Raw genomic sequence first — 20438 nt, 5'->3', positions numbered from 1 at the left:
GTTGGTATTAGCCCTATTTTACAGATCAGGAAACAGAGGCTCAGAAAGACCAAGCATCGTAAGCACACTCACTGGGTGAGACTGTGGCAGAGCAGGGATTTTATGTCGAGTGAGTCCGACTCCAAAGCCCAGCTCCTCATCCCCACCCTCATTGACTCCCCTTCTACCTCTTGTAATCTTTCTGCAGACCGTTCCCAAAGCCCACTCCTCCCTGTGTTATTAGAAACATTAGTCATACTCACTGCATTTTGCTGCCTGTTTTTTTTTAGATCGTGGATGTCTTGGGAAGCCTCTGCTGGTGCCACTTGTCTTTTGTTCCTCTTGAATACCTTGCTCACCCAATTGGAATCTTCAGCAGGGCTCTCCCTGGGCAAATAGATGAAGTAATGGTTGGTTGATGACCTGTCTTATGTACACCACTATTAGGGCCCTGCTCTGGTTCAAAAGGTAGACAGGTAGACACCAATGCTATGGTTCTCTACCCTGGCTGGACATCAGCATTCCCCAGTGAACTTTTATTTTGTAATCAATGTATATTTATCTAAGTAACATCAGGCCAACTAGTCAGCTGAAACTCACACTTTTATACAGTTATATGTCAATGCAGTAGAGTTTAAATCATGTGAACAAAATGCATAAGTTATGCCCAAGCACAAAATGATTAAATTTAGGGAAACACTTTCAAAAAGTTTTATAATTAAAATTATACTTAATGTGAGAAGCAGGTATGTTTAATATACTTGATATGATATCGAGTGGAAATATCAAAAATAAAAGTGCCTCAGGCCCTGTCTCCCAATACCCACAAGTGTGGCCATGGAGAAATTCAGCCACTGCCAGAGCTACCGGAAGGCAGGGAGGGATGGAGTTAGGGGGCGGAAATACCCTTGCTCCACCCTCTGATCTCCTGCTGGTGCCTCCCACTGGCTAACCCAGCTGGCATTCAGCCAGCAAGGGAGCCTGGGTAAGGAAGTTCCCAAGGAAGGGAAAAAAACATGGCTCCCTAAGCCCTCTCATAATGACTGCAGAGACAATAATGGAGTACTTGTTACACAACCCAGACAATTGGTGTGCATTATAAACAAAGATTTTCTGGGGACAGTCTACAGTATAGGAATATTAGCCCCCTTATTATGCTGGTAGAAAATAATGTGAATTAAGGGAAGTCTTTGGTAGAATCCCTTAATTTATACTGTGCAGGGTCCACCTAAGGCTAGGATGTAGCATGCCTGCTAGCTGTCTTGAACTGAGACATCACCAGGAAGTCAGATATGAGGGTGCAGACTCTCCCACTGCATTCAGAGTAGGTACATTCTCCTGTGTGCACAGTGGGGTGTTGACAGGAATGGCACTGTCAGCATGAATAGGCTCATTTCCCACACGTTGCCCCCACAGAAGAAGGGAAAAGTTGGGGGAGTGTCTGTGAACTGTAAGGGGGTGCACTGTAATCACACAAACCAGGAAAGGATCCCAGTGCTCCTCGGGCAGCTACAGAGATGGAAAGTATCAGAGAAGGGGGCTCCTCGTCTGACCGAAGGAAAGAACATGTTCCCAGTTGAGGAGACACTTACACTGCATAAGGCTTGCTGGCGGTTTCCAGAGGTGTGGTGCTTTTTGAATTTGAAGAGGCAAAGGAAGCTACAGCCAAAAATAAAAATATAGGCGACATGAGTGAGATGGGGTGGGGGAGGAGTACTCAGTCATTTTTTGAAATAACAATATATTGGAAGTAAGTGAGGATATCTGAAACAGTAAAGAACTCTCTTATTCTCATATTTAGGACCAGAATCATATTGTTGGACTTGACTGAGATCCAGGGCAGTATCATCTGTGAAAGGCCTGAAGCTAGTCCTTGATGTAATCTTATCAACAATTTCCTTACAAAAAGCAGCTGTGTTAGGGAAAGCTTTCAGGAAAATCCCTCATAGAGGCCTGAACTTCTTCCATCACCTGCTTTATTTAATGGTTTTGTCTTTTTTACTGGAATAGAAAATTTGAACAGTTTCACGACCATTGTTCTTAAGTAAGCTCTTTGCATGTTTTTTTATGCTGATGTTTTTCTTTGCATGTTTTTAATCAGCATGGGGATATATAATATATGAAAATTAATACATAATTATGTAATATATGTAAATAATAATAATATAGAATATATTTAAATTCCTCTACCTGAAGTTCTTTCATCTGGGGACCTGTTGGATAACCGTCGCCCTCCCAAATCTATGTGTGGTTCCTTTGTTTATGGGTTTTCCTAGGAATTTTTGCAATACCTCCCACCCCCAACAACAACATGGCCATGGCAAAACGACTGATATCACGAACCCCTGGGGGCTCCACTCTGCTCAGCTCCCTCAGATGGCATAGGATGTCCCCGCTGACACTCAGCTGGAGGCTACAACAGGGTTTCTCGACCTCAGCAGAACTGACGTTAAGGGCCAGGCAATTCTTTATTGTGAGGGCTGTGAATCATCGCAGGATGTTTCACAGCATCTCCCGACTAGATGTTACCCACTAGGTGACAATTAAAAATGTCTCCAGATATTGTCATATGTCTCCTGGGGTAATATGACTCCCAGTTGGGAACCACTCAGTTATCTGAACCCTCTGTCCACCCCCAATATGAGTGAGGAATGCCAATTCTGGGCCCAGGATTCCTCAGGCCATTGGCTGCCTTAAAGCACAGGTGTGATAATATAAAATAAATGCATTTCATTTAACAAGCAATAAGAGAGCAGATGAAACACTTTGACCAGTTTTCTGACTCATTGTCCTGATATTTCTGTCCCATTGTGAGTAAAAGAATCAAAGTGAACCTATTCCAGGGAAAGGGGGCTCATCCCTGACTTGGGGCAGATCCACAAAGAAGGAAAACTTGCTAATCTCTGCTACTGTATATCATAATAACAATAGAAGCTTGGCTGATGGACCATGAGGACCTGGCTTCAGCCCATCATTTGGGCCCCTCTCCCTTGATCCCCACTCAGACCATCCACAGAGGCCAAACAGATATCTTCCTCACCCTGAATGTACCTTGCACCTTCCTTCCCCGCACCTCAGCCTCTAGAATAAACAAAATCTGAAATGTTCTTTCTACTCTGTAGGATCCTACAAACCACAATTGTCAAAATCCTGCCCATTTCAATTCACCTGTCACCGCCAAGAAGCCTCCCCTATTCCTCCATAGAGAGGTGATCTTATTCTCTATGAATACCCCCAACACTATTTTTGTTAGTTATATAGTACCTAAGAATTCTTCTTGTATTTTTGAGGTTGGTATCCATGCCATTCCTTCTGTTGGAGGGGAGATTTCCTGAGAGTGAGGAATTGAGAACTATTCATCTTTGTGCCCCCAGAAAGCTGCTTCTCAAACTATCTGTAGTGAAGAGCCAGTTTTTTAAAATCCTGTTTACAATCCATAAAGGACTAGTACTTTTGTGAAATGCAATGCAAATGAATTAGTAGGAAAATGACCAAGCTCTTGGATGTCAAGTCTCTATATTATTGTGATAAACATTTCTAAATGCTTACTCTCAATTTCTGCACTCATTTCACTGTGAACTAGTAACAGATAATTCAGAGGCTTTTATTGGTCCACAGACCACTCTTTGAGTAGCATCGCCCTGGCACAATGGCTTTCACAATAAAAATAGCAGTTCTCAAATGTGAGAGGGCTAAAGAATCACCTGGAGGGCTTGTGAAAAAAAAAAAGGAAGACAGCTGGGTCCCATTCCCCCAGAATCTGTGATTTAGTAGGTCTGTGGCAGGGCCTAAGAATTTTCATTTCTAACAAGTTCTCAGGGGATGCTATTGCTGCTGGCTGGGGACCACACTGACAAAGATTGGACTAAGGCAGAAACAAAATGTCAAGTACACTGCCCTCTTGTGGTGCCCTGTCCTCATAGCAAGTAGAGCAGCTAACGCTAAGGGCTAACTTCACCAATGCACCCCTCTAAAGCTACAGTAATTAGTTACCATGCTGTTACACACTTGCCAGTGGGCTCAAGATATGAAGAAGCTGTGAGAAGCCAGAAGGGTCCATACCTTGAGGATGTTCAGGGTCTGGTTCCTCCATAGGTGGCTGTGCAGGTGATGATGGAGGAGAATATTGGGGCAATGCTGGAAGTGCTCCCACAGCGGAAGGCCCCAGGGATGGCTTGGGGGACACAGGTGACTGAAGGGGTGGGGATCTGGGTGGTGACCCAGTTGGTTGTGCCTGCTGTGATGGTGATACAGGTGATTGCCCGGGAGTCGAACTGGGTAGTAAGTGCACAGCTGGGCGTGATACAGGTGGCAAGGCAGTTGGAGGGTGTGATGGTGACGAGGCCAGTGGCAATGCAGGTGGTGAAACAGGTGACTCCGCAGGCCACTCACGTGTGGATTCAGGTGCCTGCACAGGTGGGGACAGAGGTGGACCATGGCCACCCATTTCTCCCTCTTTGGGATGTGTGTGAAGTTGTGTGGATTCTTTCAGACTAGTCCGCTCTGTTTGGAGGCTTGGTTGACTGCGTTCAGGGCACTCATTGCCAAGGGCGAGTTGTATCTGGCAGTACAATTCTACCCGGGGGAAAACCACTCTCTTGGAAGGAGAATTAAGGTAAGCAGCATCTAGAAAATACAACAGCATAGGGTCACAGGTGGCATTACTATCCCCCTGGCATCAGTATAGTATTTACAAAAAAATGGTTTCCCAAATTATTTTCATATAAAGGATTAGTGCTTTTCAATGGCCTTTCTTTATTTACTTGAATTTATACTGAGTATGTGACTGTGTATTGACCCACTTTTTCAGTGGATACTTATTGAGCATCTATATGTACCAGGCATTCCACTGGGCACTGAGGAGGCAAGGTAGACAAAAGCAGGGGTGATGGTTCCTGGCCTGTTGGAGCTTACAGTCTAGCAGGGAGGCAGGCACTGATCACCCAAAAAAATTCAAGTTTTTACCAAGACAAGAGGTAGGAAGAGAGGAACGTGGGACTAGGAGAGAGGGAAACAGGGAGGACTTCAGTGGCAGGTCTTCGGAGGGAGTGATGTTTGCACCAACACAAGAATGGGGAACAGTCCAGGGCATGGCCAGGGTGGGATGGGGAGTAGCACCCCCGACAGAGGGAACAGCACTCACAAAGGCCACAGGTTCGAGGGAGCATGAGAAAGCTGAGGGCCTGAAAGGTCAGTGTTCATGGAACAGGGGTGGGGACACTTGTGGTGGGAGATGGGGCTGAGGAGGCCACTTATAGGTGGCATCAAGGACCCTTGGTTTTCATGGAGACCGTGAAGACTTACAAGCAGAGAGGTGCTGACCTGTCTCTGGTTTTGACAAGATCACCATGGCTGCTGTGTAGAGACTCATTGAAAAAAGCAAGAGGGGACCCAGGGAAACCTATCAGGGTGCTGTGAAGAAGAGGTGTGTGAGGCTTGCACCTGGAAGGAGCTAGAAAGAAGTAGAGGATTCTGTTTAGGAGGTAAAATAAATGAGAATTGGTGGTGGATTGATTGAGGGGCGAGAGGATGTATGTAGTTTGCATCTTCGGATGGATCTCGGTGCTGTTGGCTGAGACTATGATTGTTGAGGGGCGGGTCCGGGGAGAAGTAGGGAGAGCACAGATTGAGTTTGTTTGGGACATGTTGCATTTAGGGGGCCTTTGAGATACCAAGGAGAGATGACAAACCCGTAACCCCAGTCTAGTCATGAGAAAAATATCAAACAAACCACAAGTGAAGGACAATCTACAAAATGTCTGGTCAGTACTCAAGTCACTGAGGTCATTAAAAACAAGGAGAGTCTGAGCAATTGTGACCAATAAAAAAGGAGCCTAATGAGACAGCATGACTAAACATGATGCGGGATCCTGGGCCAGAGAAAGGATACTAGGTAAAAACTAAGGAAATCTGAATAAGGCATGGATTTTAGTTAACAATGATTTATCAGTATTGGTTCATTAATTGTAAACAATATGCCATACTATGTACCAAATGACATATGTACCATGCTATAAGATCTAACAAGTATGAGACATAATAATAGGGAAAACTGGATGTGGGGTATATGGAAACTCTCTGTACTGTTTTCATATTTTTTCTGTAAATCTAAAACTATTCTAAAAAATAAAGCTTATTAAAGGTCTAGGGGAAAATGGGCAAAAGAATTGAACAAACACTTCACTAAAAAGATATTTGAACAACTAATAAGCAGACGAAAAGATGCTCAACAACACTAGTCACTAGGAAAGTGCAAATTAAAACCACAATAAGATACCACCACACACCTATTAAAATGGCTAAAATGAAAAAGACTGACCATACCAGCTGTTGGTGAGAATGTGGGGAAATTGGAATTCTCATACACTGTTGGAAATATAATATGGTACAACCACTTTGGAAAACAATTTGTCAACTTCTTAAAAAGTTAAATATACATTCTGGGTGTGTGCCTTAGTCTGTATATATCCAAAAGGATTGGAAATAGGATCTCAAAGAGATATTTGCACATCTATGTTCATTGCAGCATTATTCACAATAGCCAAGAGGTGGAAGCAACCCACATGTCCACTGATGAATGAATGGATAAGGTAAATATGCACAGTGGAATATTATTCAGCCCTGAAAAGGAAGGAACTCCTACAATATACTACAACATGGATGAACCTTGAGGACATTTACCCAAGAGAAATGGAAGCATTTGTCCAAACAAAATCTCGTGCATGAGTGTACATAGCAGCTTTATACATAACAACCCCAAATTGGATGCAATCTAAATGTCCATTAACAGGTGACTGGATAAATAAACTATGGTGTATTCATACAGTGGAATGGAATGCAGAAAGGAATGAACTGTTTACACCATGCAATGATATAAATGAATCTCAGAATAATTACGCTGAGTGAAAGAATGCAGACAAAAAAAGAGTTCATACTATAAGATTCCATCTATCAAAATTTCTAGAAATTGTAAATTAATCTATGATGAGAGAGATCAGGGTTTGCTTGGGGATGGGGGGGATGAGGGGCGGTGGGAGGGGTCCCAAAGGGGCATAAGGAAACTTTGGGCATGACGGATTGTTTCATATCTTGATTGTGGTGCTGGTTTCACAGATATGTGTGCGTGTGTGTATGTGTTGTGTGTGACAACTTATCAAACTGTGAGGGAGGAAGCGGGGGAGGAAGGAAGGCCAGTCTAGCCAGGCAGGCCTGGATGTGGGATGGGTATCTCAGACACGACATCCTCTGAGCTCCAACCTCCCTCAACGCCCACGTCCACACATCTGTGTGAGGAATGTGGATTTTCAAGGATGCCAGCAAGTAGTGACCTTCCCTTTGGGAGAAGGCTGCTGCCAGGGGAGGCCAAGAGTGGAGAGGGAGGCAGCAGAAAAAATTAGGTGGATGTGAGCCCTTAGGAGGAAGGAAAGAGAGGGTGCCCGGATGTGAGCTGAGGAGTTGAGGGTGACACCTTGCAGGTGTGGCTTCCTGGTGGAGCTGATCCCTGTTTAGATAGCAGGCGGGAGGCTAGAGCAGACTTCTGTTTTCTGTTCCCAGATGGTAGGTGGGGATTAAGAGTGTAGCTCTGGGCACCAACCACAATTTCTCAGGATATGTTGGAATCTCCTTCTCGCATCTGGTGCCGGGAGAAAACTCCAGCCCCACCAAAGCTAAGAGGATTTAGGTGGTAATGTCAAAACCTGCACTGAGAAAGCCACACACATACTGGCAAATAGGAAGAGGAAGCAAAAACAGCTGGCAGCCAGCACAAGACATTTTCTCCCTTATGAGTTGTGTCTGTTTCTACTTGGAGTGATTCCAAGACCATTGGGAAAACCTGCCATCCTCCATATACTGCCACAATTCAGGAGTGGATGCCTGCAATGCTACTCTTAGAGTTTCATCTTTGGGTTTAAGACCCCCATTCATACCTGTTGAAAATGTCCACCTGCTAAGGGTGGAAGGGGGAAGATGAGAGGGCACTGGGTTCCCCCCAAGAAGGTAGAATAAGGGGCTACTAGAAATGAGGGATAATAGAGATGCTTAACAACTCACTTTGCAACACTCTCCAGGGCTTGCCCTGAGAGGAAGAGAAAGGAAAAGTTCTAGGGGAGAGACAGGTATGGAGGTAGCCAGGTAGCCAGGCTGCAATCTGAGGTGTAGAGGGGTTTCCTGGGGCAAGGAATTGGTGTCTGCTCCAAGATCCAAGAACCAAATCAGGGAACCCCCAAACCCCAAGTCCTCAATATACACCATCACTGAGGAAAGAATGGAGGGGCTCCCCAGCTGGTGGTGGAAAGGACCCTAGGCCCTAACCAAGCCGTCCTATTTCTGAGGCTCCATAGGTGAGACCCCCATCTCCTCTGCCACCACACCTCTCAGGTTGTCCTCCTTTTGGACACTTGGGGCTTAGCTTCATAATTGTCACCTATGTAAATGTGGAGGAGGCGTTGGGGGGGGGAGTTGTCAGAGGATAGTTAGGGTTAGGAGGAGTCTGTCCTGCAGAGAGGTGAGAGGAGGGGCCTGTCTCTGAGGTCAGAGGGGGCAGTGGCCTGGATTGACTATGGTTAGGAATAAAATTCTGAAGTAGTTTCCACCATTAGTCCACTGTACAGCTGAGAAAACTGAGGCCCCAGGAGATTAATTACTTGCTCAAGATCACATAGCTGGTAGGTGACAGGAACCAGGATCTAGACCTTTTTTCCAGATTAGGAACCAAGACTCTGCGAGGGGCAGTGATTTCCCCGAGCTCACACAGCTTGGGGAATAGGGATTCTGGACCAGGGCTACTTGCCTCCAGAGCCCACATTCTCTCCACACTGCTCTCCTGCTCCCACCACACTTGTTGGGAGAATGGACACAGGAGAAAGCAGAGTCAGGACAAGGGGAGCTTAGGAAAGCAGTAAGCAACTTTGAAGAAAAAAGGGAAACATATCTAGGGAAAACACTTCATTTAACCCCTTAATCTCACTCCTAAAATATTTTTTTAAACTACATGCACAAAAAGCTCACCACAGTATTGTTTATAATACTGAACATTCAGAAACTCAATAATCAAACTATTCTGTACAACTGTGATGGAATATTACACAGCTGCCAAAAAGGTAGTTACAAAGACCATATGGCAACATGGAAAAAAAATTATGATATAATATTAAGTAAACACCCTTTGATGCAGGAATCCCTTTTTCTGGAAATGTGCTCTATGGAATTAATTCTAAATATGGAAAAGTCTTTTTCCCCCTTTCCTTTAAACAAGTATGTTTGCCATGGCCTTCATGGAGTTAGTGTATAATACATGTAATTGGAATCTTCCTTCCACCCAAATAACACACAGAGGATACACAGGGGTGGAACCATGTTTTCCAAACCAACATGGGGCAAGGGCTCTTCTCTCTCATTTGTTGATTAATATGTCACTCAAAGTCTCACACAAATGTAAACTAGTCACATCTAGTTCTACATTAACAATATAGTTTTATTGGAAAGAGGATGAAATGACATGAAAATGGAGTTCTCCAGGAAGATACGAGGTATGTATTTCCTAAACATCATTTTTAAACCCAGAATATATTTTTTACAAAAGCCCCAGACACTGTCCCATCAGTTAATCTAAAGCCCCTTTTCCACTTAGATCCTAATTTCTGGCCACAGTGGCCTGTCCTGGACAATGAAGGCTGTCAGGTTCCTGCACCCATTTCTGGCTTTCCAGGGAGAAGGACGTCTCCTGTTCACAAACTTGGGGGAAATGTCCCTCTACTCAGCCCTTCTACTTCCTGTTTTTGCCCCACCCTCCAAACCTCCCCTTCCTTGGGGCCCCACAGGGTACTTACTCAGCCGCCTCAAGTATAAAACGACATCTTCATACCCTTGGTAGTAGTAACTGTGCAGGATCTGCAAGGTGGGGCACCAGGAAAATAACTAAGGCTGTGGCAGCAGACATGAGCGGTCCCCTTGCCCAGAGCAGCTACTTTCATTGCTCTTAAGCTTTACTTGATGGGATTTTCAAAATGCACCCATCCAGTGTCCCATCTCTCATTATCTGCTAAGGTAATGGGAGCAGTTTCTGATCATGTGTCCATAGAGATGCTGCATGAATGTGTCAAACCATTCACAGCTGGTCAGTACCCTCCCCTGGCGGGAGAAGGTGAGATGTTTACAGTAGAATCAGAGAAGGTGCATCTGGACCGTGTGAAAAGCAGAGTTTGGAGACTGGGTTCAACTCTCAGTGCTGCCACTTATTGGCTGTGTGGCTGTGTGAATGTAACCTCTCACAGCCTCAGTTTCTTCACCTGTAAAATGGCAATAATAACAGTATCTATCACAGAGGATGCTGAAGGATTGCACAAGACATTGCCCACAATGCCTTTTTTGTAAAGGGCCAGCTAGTAAATATTTGGGGCTAGCAGAACATGTATAGTCTCTGCCACTTCTTCTTTTTTATTTTAACAACGTTTTAAAAATAGAAATCCCATTCTTAGCTCACAGGCTGTATAAAAACAAGCCACGGGCTAATCTGACCCCTGGGTCATAGTTTGCTGACCCCACATTACATGTCAGAGTGGATGAGTTCAAGCAACATTCTTTTCAGTGATTCTGACATCATCTCATTTTACAGGGGAGAAAACAGGCTGGGAGCACTTAGGGCACTTGTTCAAAGTTACATGCCTAGTTAGCAGCAAGACCAGGATACAGCTTTAGGAGGAAGTTTAAGGGATCATTTGAGGGGAGAAAACACAGATGGACTGCATGGGCCACACTGGCACCCCAGCCTCCATCACCCTCCCCCACTCCCCCTGCCCCTCCAGGTCTCTCCCGTCTCTCACCACTAGGTCTGGGGGGAACAGGGCATGGGTCATCCTGGTGATGTTCTCCAGGGACAACTGGAAGGAAAAGTTGAACAAGCGGAAGTCGTTGAAGATGGCAGGGCAATCCCGGGGGCAGATGTCCTGCTGCCCGCTGAAGGTGGAGATGGTGATGGAGTCAGTCCAGAAGGAGCAGGGCTGCATGCCCGTGAAGCCTCCGTCAATGTACCGCTGTGGGGCAGAAAGAGGAGGCAGAGTGAGAAATTCTCATATGGGGTCAGAGGTCTGCTACCCTACTCAGGGACATCAAAGAAATGGGTCCCCCAGGAGAAGCCTTGACACTGACGTCCAGGTGGGTAAGTGATGCCCCTATGGTCACTCAGTGAGACTATGGTGCCTCTGGACTCCCAACCCAGTGCTCTGTCCCTGTACCATCTCCCCTCAGCTAACCTAATGGTGCTGAGGCTGGGGCTCCTGGGCCTCTGTGGGGAGGCAGGCATCCATACTGGATAAGGCAGGAGCGAATGCTCCGCAGTCACAGTTACCCCTTGTGGAGTCCCTCAGTGGCTGAGGGCAGAGCTGGGGAATGGAGCCTGTCCCCATAGCCTTTTGAGAAGGTGTACACATGGCGGGTCTGAGAAGGCTGTGATATATCCCTGCTCCAGACTGCCATGGGTCCAAGCTACCTCCCTCTGTGTTGAGGTCAGGCATCCTTGGCACCCTCCAGAGACCCTCCGGCCATGACCTTGCCATTGGCCACTGTGTGTCCACCTTCAAGTCCCTTCCCCTCTTGTGGCTTCTGTTTCCTCAACTATGAACAAAGGACCACACATACCAAGGCTCTAACTCTCTGGGGTGCCTGAGAATTACATGCATGACATGCACTACGGGGTCCATCTGCTAGCTAAATCCTAATCTCTGGATCTCATTTTCTCTGTACATAAAATGAGGGGGCATGAGTTAGACCTTCCTACTCAGAGTGTGGCCTGTGGACCAGCAGCACCAGGATCAGCTAAAGCTGGTTAGAGAAGCAGAGTCTCAGACCTACTGGATTTTCTTATGGGGAACACCTGGCAAGCCTGTGGAGTCAACTTGCCGGGCTCAGTAATGGGTTGGTGGGTCCAGAGAGAAGCCCAACCTGGAGAAGGAAGGTCATCTTAAAGCCCAGAAATCCATCTACACTGGGAACGCTGCATAGGAAAACACAAGGACCTTTTCAACTCTTGGTGTTCCCACTGAATTCTGAGACCAGCCCTCCCACATGTGGGTCACAGCGGCCCTGAGGCACCCCTGGATCCCAGCTCACTGCCCTCGCATGCTGAAATACTCACCACACCACGGTAAGTTGGAGGGATGAGGCCGCAGTACACAGGAACAAAGCAGCTGCAGTACAGGGCCTGTGGGGAAAGAATGGGGCTGAGAGGCCCAAGTCCTGGGGACCAGGTTGGGAGGGCTCACCTGCAGGCTTCTGGACCACTGCCAGCCTGTCCCTCCTTAAACCCAAGGTGGAGGCACTGCCCTGGGAAGTGGAGCCCCAAATTGATTTCCTGGCTGGGTCCTTGGTAACCTATTTGATCAGTCTGGACCTCATGTCTCAGCTTTAAAGGGAGAGGGTGGCCTCAATGATCTCCAGGGTTCCTTCTAGCACCAGATTTCCATGAATCCAATGGGATTCAACAACCATTAATGTGTATCTGGCCTCAGCCTGGAATCAAAGGAGGACGAGATGCCCATCCTTCAGAACGCTCCAAGAGGGGGTGTAAATAAGTAGGTGGCAGGACACAGGGTGACTATGAGGTGCTATGATGGGAGTGACCATGGGCATTGTGGACCCAAAGGAGAAGCGCCCAACCCAGGGGTTGTGGGGCAGGGAGTGATGAAGGAAATTTCCCTGGCAGGAGTGACTGGAGTCTCACCAAGCAGGTGAAGAGGGGTGGGTAGGAGAAGGACATTGAGGCAGAAGGTATGGCAGGTGCAAAGGCACAGAGGCTTGTTTTATGGTTTGCTCTGGGTGACACAGGCAGGAGTGGGAGGTGGTGGGAGAGGGCTGGGGAGAGAAAAATCTTGAAGAGCTGGTTGCTAATAAACCCAGGGGGACAAGAGGTGGGTAGAGAAGGGGTCCATGCCCACGCTTATTCATCCCCTACCCCCAGGATCATGCCATGCCAGTGTCGGGTGTGAGGATGGGTGGCAAGGGCCTTATATTCAGAGGACAGAAAGGGGGTAGAAAGATGGGATGGAGGGTCATGCAACTTAACTTTGTCCTAAAAGAAAATTGGGCATATCCACAGCACTCTCCAGCAATAATAATGCATAACTAAAATTTGTATTTATGAGTTTAGAATAGTGCACTGTCAGAGTGCCCTTTCCTAAGTGTTAACCCATTTAGTAATAATCCTTTTTATCGAGGGCCATTGGAAGAGAATGGGCTGAGGGGATACTCTTTCCACAAACTGGGAGTAATTCAGGGGTGATACACTGCAACCCAGGCCCTAAAGGAGCCATGGAACCTCTGTTGGTAGCCAACACACGCAGACCTCTGAGAAGATTCAGGATTAGGGCAGAGGTAAAAAAAAAAAAGGGGGGGGGGATGCTGAGTGTTGCAGTGTAGGATGGTGACCAAATCTGATTTATCTTGGGCTTCTGTGTTCATCTCATCTAAAAGTGTGCCTGACACAGATGCCAGGGGGGTGAAGGTAGGGAAAAACTAGGGAAAATAGAAGGAAGGAAGGCAGACAGGTGGACCATCCCAGGGACCTGTCAAGAGAAGCAGGCCAACAAGGTCCTATTGTATAGAACAGGGAACTATAGTCAATACCTCATAATGAATGGCTTATAGTGAAAAAGAATATGAAAATTAATCATAAGTGAATCACTACGCAGTACACCAGAAATAATTAACACATTGTAAATCGACTATGCTTCAACTAGAGAAAGAGAGAGAGAGAGAGAGAACAGAGAGAGAACAGAGAGAGACAGGAGAGAGAGACAGAGAGAGGAGCAAGACCACCCTCTCCTTTCCTGCCTCCGCTCCCTGGCCCCGTCCCACAGCCAAGGCCCCGCCCCATCCGGCCCCACCCACTCCCAGGGCCCAGCCCCCACTCCCGGCCCCGCCCACCCCCAGGGCTCGGCCCCAACTCCCGGCCCTGTCCCACAACCAAGGCCCCGCGCCACTCCCGGGGCCCAGTCTCTTCACCTCGATGAGCTCTTCCTTGGATGTATACTCTGAAACCACAACACACTCTCCATCCGTCAACCGGGTGAGAGTCACGTGGAGCTTCCCAGTGGCGACTTTGTAGGAGTCCTCAGGCAAGACCTTGTACAGAAACTGCTTCATCATCTGCACCATCTTGCAGGACGGGGAAAAGGGACCCAAGAAGAATTTCCTCACCTCGGCCACGCCCACCCTGAGGATTCTGAGGTACTCCTCTGTGGAGGAAGCAGAGAGGAGCAGGCAATCAGCACCCGGTGGCCAAGAGAGGTCAACAGCGACTCTGCCATCTCATCCTGCATCCAACAAATGGGGACACCTAGAATTCTGATGCAGAGAGGGTCCTCAGGCATCAACCTGTCATTCTGCACACGAGGAAAGCAAAGCACGGAGGAATGAAGTCACTGGCTCTAGAGAGCCCACAGCTAGTCAGGCATCCTCCCTCCTTTCACAATGAGGGCAAAGGACCCCTTTCCTACCCCCAAATAGTTTTCCCAACTTCCTGTCATCATGCCTGGAAGTCCATCACCACACTGCATTCTTTTAGGGTCTTAGAGGCTTTTTGCCCTGTATGAGATTCCCATTAAAACACTGTTACAGTTGAAAGCCGTCACCAAGTGACACCCTGGGATGCTTGCTTAGTCTAAGCCCGTGAAGTCTGTGAGTGGGAGGGGGTGCTGGCCTTGATGCACAGAAGTTACAGAAAGGGTGAACTGTCTTGAAATTATTACATCACCTTCCCTGTATGGCCGCTGGTACAGACCTGAGAGGGAGAAGGCCCTGAACTATGGACACAAGTGCTGCGAGGTCCCCGAAGGGGCTTGAAAGGGCAGATGTGTTATTCAGGGAGGTGGCAGAAGAAGGTGAAACCTGCCTCCCTAACCCCCAGAATTCCACTGGGGAAGTTAGGGTTGTAAGCTTAGTAAGCAGTGCTATCACAGCAATAAGTAAGGTAGGTATTTCTATCCTTATTTTACTGATCAGGAAGCTAAGGTTCAGAGAGGTAATATAACTTGCCTGAGGTCAACCATCTAGTTAGTGGACAAAGTGGAACTTTGACCTAGAGTGTGTGACCCTGGAATTCATACTCCTTCCACTACACTGAGCTGAAAGCTTTCAAAGCCTGGCCTGTACCTGCATCTTTAGCAGCCAATTGCTAATTTCTACCCTGTGCAAATCCTCTGGAAGAGTACCTCAGTCAGAGAATTTACCAAAGGGATTCCTGCATTGGTGGAAAGGGCTAAGATTCCTTCCAATTTTGAGATTCTGGGGGAGAAGCTATCATTGTGGACATTACTCCCCTCTTTACAAATAGAGTGGCTGAGGCACAGAGGTTAAGTGATTTGCCCAAAGTCACACACAGCAATCTGAAGACAAACCAAAGCTAGAGATGCTCTACTCCTCTTGTGTTTTACAGTTCACAGATTATTCCTTATTAATCCTGGAGGTAGATGGGATAAGGAGCTTCAGCATCATTTCACAGATGTAGAAACCAACGCAAAAAAAAAAAAAAGCTAAGTGTCTTGCCTGAGGTTAGACAGCCAGGCAGTGTTTGTTCTGACTCCAGACCCCACCTCCTTTCCCTGGGTGTTGGGTTTATCCCTGAGGCTGAGTGAGTCTGGGTTGCCATGGTGACGGGCTTTTCTCACCAACATCCTGAATCACTGCTGCATGTGTAGAGTAGTGACTGATCTGATCAACAGTGCATCTTAGCCATCACTGCCTTACAGGGGAGGGTGCTCTTGGGATCTGGGAAAGCCCTGCAGTTTCAGAAAGGTTAGCTTTACCACGTCAACTTGTACAAACAGCTTTTTCCTTCAGTAGGTTATGAAGCAACTGAGCATTTGGATACCAAGGTTTTGGGTCACTGAGTTCTTGCCCGCAAGACCAGTCAGGATAGGAGTCAAGCCAGGGCAGGGACATGTTGTTTTGAGAATTCTTAATGAGTAGTCTGAAGTGGCTTCAAGGGTTGGTGACCTTTCCCACAATGCCTCAGAGCCAGGAAAGCCTGGTTCAGCTTGCCTATATTCTCCTGGACTCCCAACAGGAGGCGTTCCCTGGGACTGCTGGAAGGAAATTTGCTCTCAACACACAAGAAATATATGTTCATTGTGGAAAAAAATTTTTAATGCAGATGAGCAAAAGGAAAAAAATTAAAATGTCTTGGAATCCCTTCACCCAGAGATTAACATTTCATTTATGTTTTCTTAGACTGTATTTTATATTGTTCTTACTTATAAGAATACTTAAATGGGGTCATACTATATACTCTATTTGTAACTTGCTTTTTTCACCTAGTAAATCATGTCTTTCCACACCAATAAGTATCTACTTATAACCTAATTTACAAGCAGCATGGACAACTATTGTAAGGTTATACTATAGTGAGCAGGTCCCCACCAGGGGTTGGCTAGTTAGTTTGTTTCCTTGCTTTTCTAAACAACGCTGCAATGAATAATCTCTTGCTAACTTATTTGCCTGTGTCCTTAATTATTTTCCTTAGGATAAATTCCTGGAGATGGGAATACTAGATCAAAGGAATGGATATTTAATCTTGTAATACTTACTTAAATCAGTGCTTTTGTATATTATCCATTTACAGTCACCTTTCAGCTACTCAGGGATGGTGGTGGGTGACAGGGACAAATCAGTAGCCAAGATAATGTAGACATAAGTATATATCCTATATACATATAGAATATATCCTATATACTTACATCTGAAAATGGTGCTATTTGGAAATTAACAATGTCATCAGAGAGGAAGGGGGCAGTAGATGGTCTGATTTCTCCCATTCAGGTACCCAATTTAATATCTCTCCTGCTGTTCACTGGGGTTGTGTACCAAAGGATGCCTTTATCCCTGTCTCTCCTGGCTTCTCTTCAGGTCTCTCTCTGTGCATCTCTGTCTTCTGAGTCCCTGACTATCTCTTTCCCTGTCTCCCTTTGTCTCTCTCTTCCTCTCTCTTTCCCCAGGGATAAGTAACTAATCTTCTGGTTAAACAAGTCTCTGTTGGTAGAAAGTCAAGTGTTAAGCATAGCAATTGCTGGGTTCTGTGAGAAGGGATAAATTTAGCCTGCTTCTTTATGCATCTCTGTTCTTTCCAGCACCTTCTCCCTAGTTTAAAGGCCTCCTTCCAAGCTGCCAGGCTCTGGGAAAGTGTCCCACAATGACCACAGCAAGATGGGATTTAAAAGCAGCACTGTAGGAAACTCAAGGTGGGCTGCTTCCACCCCCAGCCCACACTTGGCACATCCACTTCTCCTCCCTCCCACCTCCTTTCACACCTTTGAATTATCTAACTGTAAGTCCATCTCCCAAACCAAGAGATTCTCTGAGGGCAGGTCTTTGTGATCCTCCCCTCTCTGTGACCTATCACTGCACTTTGCCCACAGAAGACCCTTCAGAAACTTTGCTCTAAGCTGGGAACTCCTCAAGGGCAAGAATGGGCCATACTCACCTACGCCCATTGGAAAGAACAAACCTCCCACAACACTTGGTGGGTGCTTGGTGTTTGTTCAGTATGTGAACAAAGGAAAATAAAAACCCAACAAAGCAAATAATGGAAATGCTAATGAGGAAGAGCTGCTTGACTTAATTACCCAATAAAAGCTTGAAGAAAAGATGGTCCCATATAGATGGATGGAGAACAGAGTTAACTATATTGATAAGTATGGCCAATTCACCAGGTTTTATGAGTCTATTGGCCCAAGAATTTCAGTAGAAAAATGAATAATATCCTGGGGCTGGGAGGTTTTGAAGGGTATCTGGAAGCCACTCCATGTCTCAGTCACTCAGAGACTCTTTTCTGTGACCAGATCCATTTCTTGCAAAGAGCTCAGGCTTTGAAGCCAGAGAGGTTTGGTTCAAATCCCAGCTTTGCCACATACTATCTGGCTCATCACTGGCAAGGCAAATAACTTCTTCCAGCCTCAATTTTGCCACCTATAAAATTTGAAAAATAATGCTTACCTTACTGGATTGTTATGAGGAAGACAGCTTTTTAAAAGCCTGAACATAGTAAGTGCTCAATGTTGGTTACGCCAGTAATTCCCCCATGTGACCATGGACCAGAGCTTCTTGATGTTTTCTGGCTTTCAGATTTCTCATCTAAACAAGGGACAATGATCCTTGCCCCACATCTTTATCAAGGTGCACTCAGGTTCACTGGTGGGTGCAAGAGAGCAAAGTAAAAGCATTGTGGAGATGAGAGGATGCTCCCTTGTTTCAGGGTGTGGTGAGGCGATGGGTCAGGTGGAAGGTAGTTTAGGCGTGGTCGGCAGCAACACTCTTTTCTGTCAACTTAGGGGACCCTACAGGTTTAGTAGAGGAAAAGAGGGGCTTAGTAAAATCAATTAAAGGGAAAGGAAACAAATAATTAGATATGTGTTTATCTTATTTGTTTGCTTAAGTACCTAATGTTTCCCCTTCCGTGAGGGCAAGGATGGTTCCCATCTCATTCACTCCTTTGTCCCTAGCACTTGATATGGTACATGGAACATGTAGGCACTTAATAAACATGGATGTGTGCATGAATAATGAATAAATGAATGAACCCAGAAATCAAAGGAGGACACTGTATCCCAGAGAGAGAAGAAGCTATTCAAGGTGACCCAGAGTATAAAAACAGAGGGCTTCTCTTCCCCTCCTCCACATAGCTTCCTGCTAAGTGTTAAATCCTAGAAAGATGGGCACTTGGCAGCTGACAATTTAAACTGCTGGGGATCCTGTTCACAGACTGCTCGAATTAAACTGGCTGTGCGAGATGAATCTGCCGTGGAGGATGGGACTAGCGGTCCCAGTCTCCCGCGGATTGGTAACCTAGCAACAACTTCCAGCTCAGTCAATCACTGCAAGGCACCCCTCTCCGTGGGCCCTGCTCCCCAGCTGCAGGCGGGTGCGGTGGGCATCAGGGTAGCTAGGGTGCAGCAGCCCTTGGGGAGGCGCTGGCGAGCAGAGTTCCCAGGAAGGCCCTGCAATTCTCTGAGTCCCTGGGAGTCTACTGCTTTTACCTGGTCCCTAATTGTAGGCTGAATTATAAGCTGTATTTCCCTGTGGGCATATCTCGACGGCCTGACTCCACTATAATAATAATTAAGATTATCTAAACAACAGTCATTTACGCAAGCAGATTTTCACACTTATAATCCAAGTTTATCCTCAGAGACAGCGAGTCCCTGGGCAGTGGAGCAGGGGGTGGGGTGGAGGGAGACCTTGGTATTTATTCACCGTTTTATTTCTATATCCCACACTGCAGGGGCACGGATGGAAAAAAATTTTTTTTTTGGCTTGAAGCTGCAGTGTCGCCACTGGAAGGTTCACAAAGAACCTCTGGAGCAGCAATTTTTCAGTCAAGGAGACTTTGTTCAAAATAAATCTCAAATGGAAACCCAATAGATAAAACAACTGAAAACAGGGCTGTTCTGAGTTGAAGGCAAGTGAGTTCTCAGGCCCTGACCAATCGCTGCAGCCCACTCTAGAAATGAAGGCCATGAAAGCATGGCCCTGAAACTCCTAAGGATCTAGGAGCCTAGTCAAAAACACTAAATCAGACTAATTCTCTCATTTTACAGGTACGAAATCCAACCCAGGATAAAGCTCAAAAAATATGGCTGAATGTCAAGCTTGCTGGCTGAATGGAAAAACGAATAATGGATGGATATACGCCAGGTCACACAGTCTATGTTAGCAGAAACTGGAACGAGAATACATGAGAAAACACACATTATCCTGCTCTTTTCTGAACGCATTATAGGCTTTAGCCAAAAACAAACAACTCTGACCCAATAAGCACTTAAAAAAACAAAAACAAAAAAACAATACTTTTTTATGGATAATAACAATATTCCACGTAGACCTTTTTCTAACCATAGAGCTTTCTAAAGAACTGGCATAAAAGGTTCAGATCATCTTATATCAGGTTGCCATGGAAACAGCAGTGCCTCCCACTGCTTCATCACTGGATTCCTATCAAGGTGTCTGTGGAGCCTTTCCCCAGGGCCTGGGGCCTCACCCTGCCCCTGTGTGCCTCTCCACCAGGCACAGTGTCCACAACTTTCCACTAAAGGATCTGATTACCTTGAGATGAAAGAGGCAGAGAGAATGTGTCTAGAAAGTTCTCTGGAACCTCACAATGTTTTCAGGGCCATTGCCCGTGCTTTTTTTTTCTCTGTTTTCTTTGGTGGATGCAGAAGTTTGTTTGGGATCCTGTTCCAAGGTAGAAACCAATACTGCCACTCATCCAGGCTGTGGCCCATTTTACCCTACAGACTCGGCACTACTGAGGGGACACTGGGATAAGGTAGGAACTTTGACTAGTCACCCTCTAGTCTTAAGAGTTGTTTTGTTTAGTTTTTGTTGTGCTTGTGTGTGTGTGTGAGATGCAGTCAGGGGACCTCCAGGTGAGCCTCTGCTCTACAGAGAAAAGGCCATCTCAGAGCATCTCC

General features: G+C 46.2%; 1 protein-coding gene across 2 annotated transcripts in view; it reads right to left on the bottom strand.

Annotated features, from left to right (window-relative positions):
• PNPLA1 (patatin like domain 1, omega-hydroxyceramide transacylase) overlaps positions 1-20438 on the bottom strand; it is a 64510-nt gene that overhangs the window by 4370 nt on the left and 39702 nt on the right. For both annotated transcript variants that reach the window (XM_045512186.2, XM_010949010.3), the window contains exons 2-8: positions 13978-14210; positions 12113-12178; positions 10803-11012; positions 9810-9870; positions 4042-4605; positions 1572-1638; positions 243-366 (exon numbers count right to left, since the gene is read on the bottom strand). In XM_045512186.2, coding sequence (XP_045368142.2) covers positions 243-366; positions 1572-1638; positions 4042-4605; positions 9810-9870; positions 10803-11012; positions 12113-12178; positions 13978-14130 — 1245 coding nt within the window. In that variant the 5' untranslated portion in view covers positions 14131-14210. The remainder of the gene's footprint in view (positions 1-242; positions 367-1571; positions 1639-4041; positions 4606-9809; positions 9871-10802; positions 11013-12112; positions 12179-13977; positions 14211-20438) is intronic.

The sequence above is a fragment of the Camelus bactrianus genome, chromosome 20 (genome assembly GCF_048773025.1).
Source record: "Camelus bactrianus isolate YW-2024 breed Bactrian camel chromosome 20, ASM4877302v1, whole genome shotgun sequence".
NCBI lineage: Eukaryota > Metazoa > Chordata > Mammalia > Artiodactyla > Camelidae > Camelus > Camelus bactrianus.
Note: the sequence above shows the minus strand (reverse complement) of the source record. Positions and strands in the feature narration are given on the sequence as shown.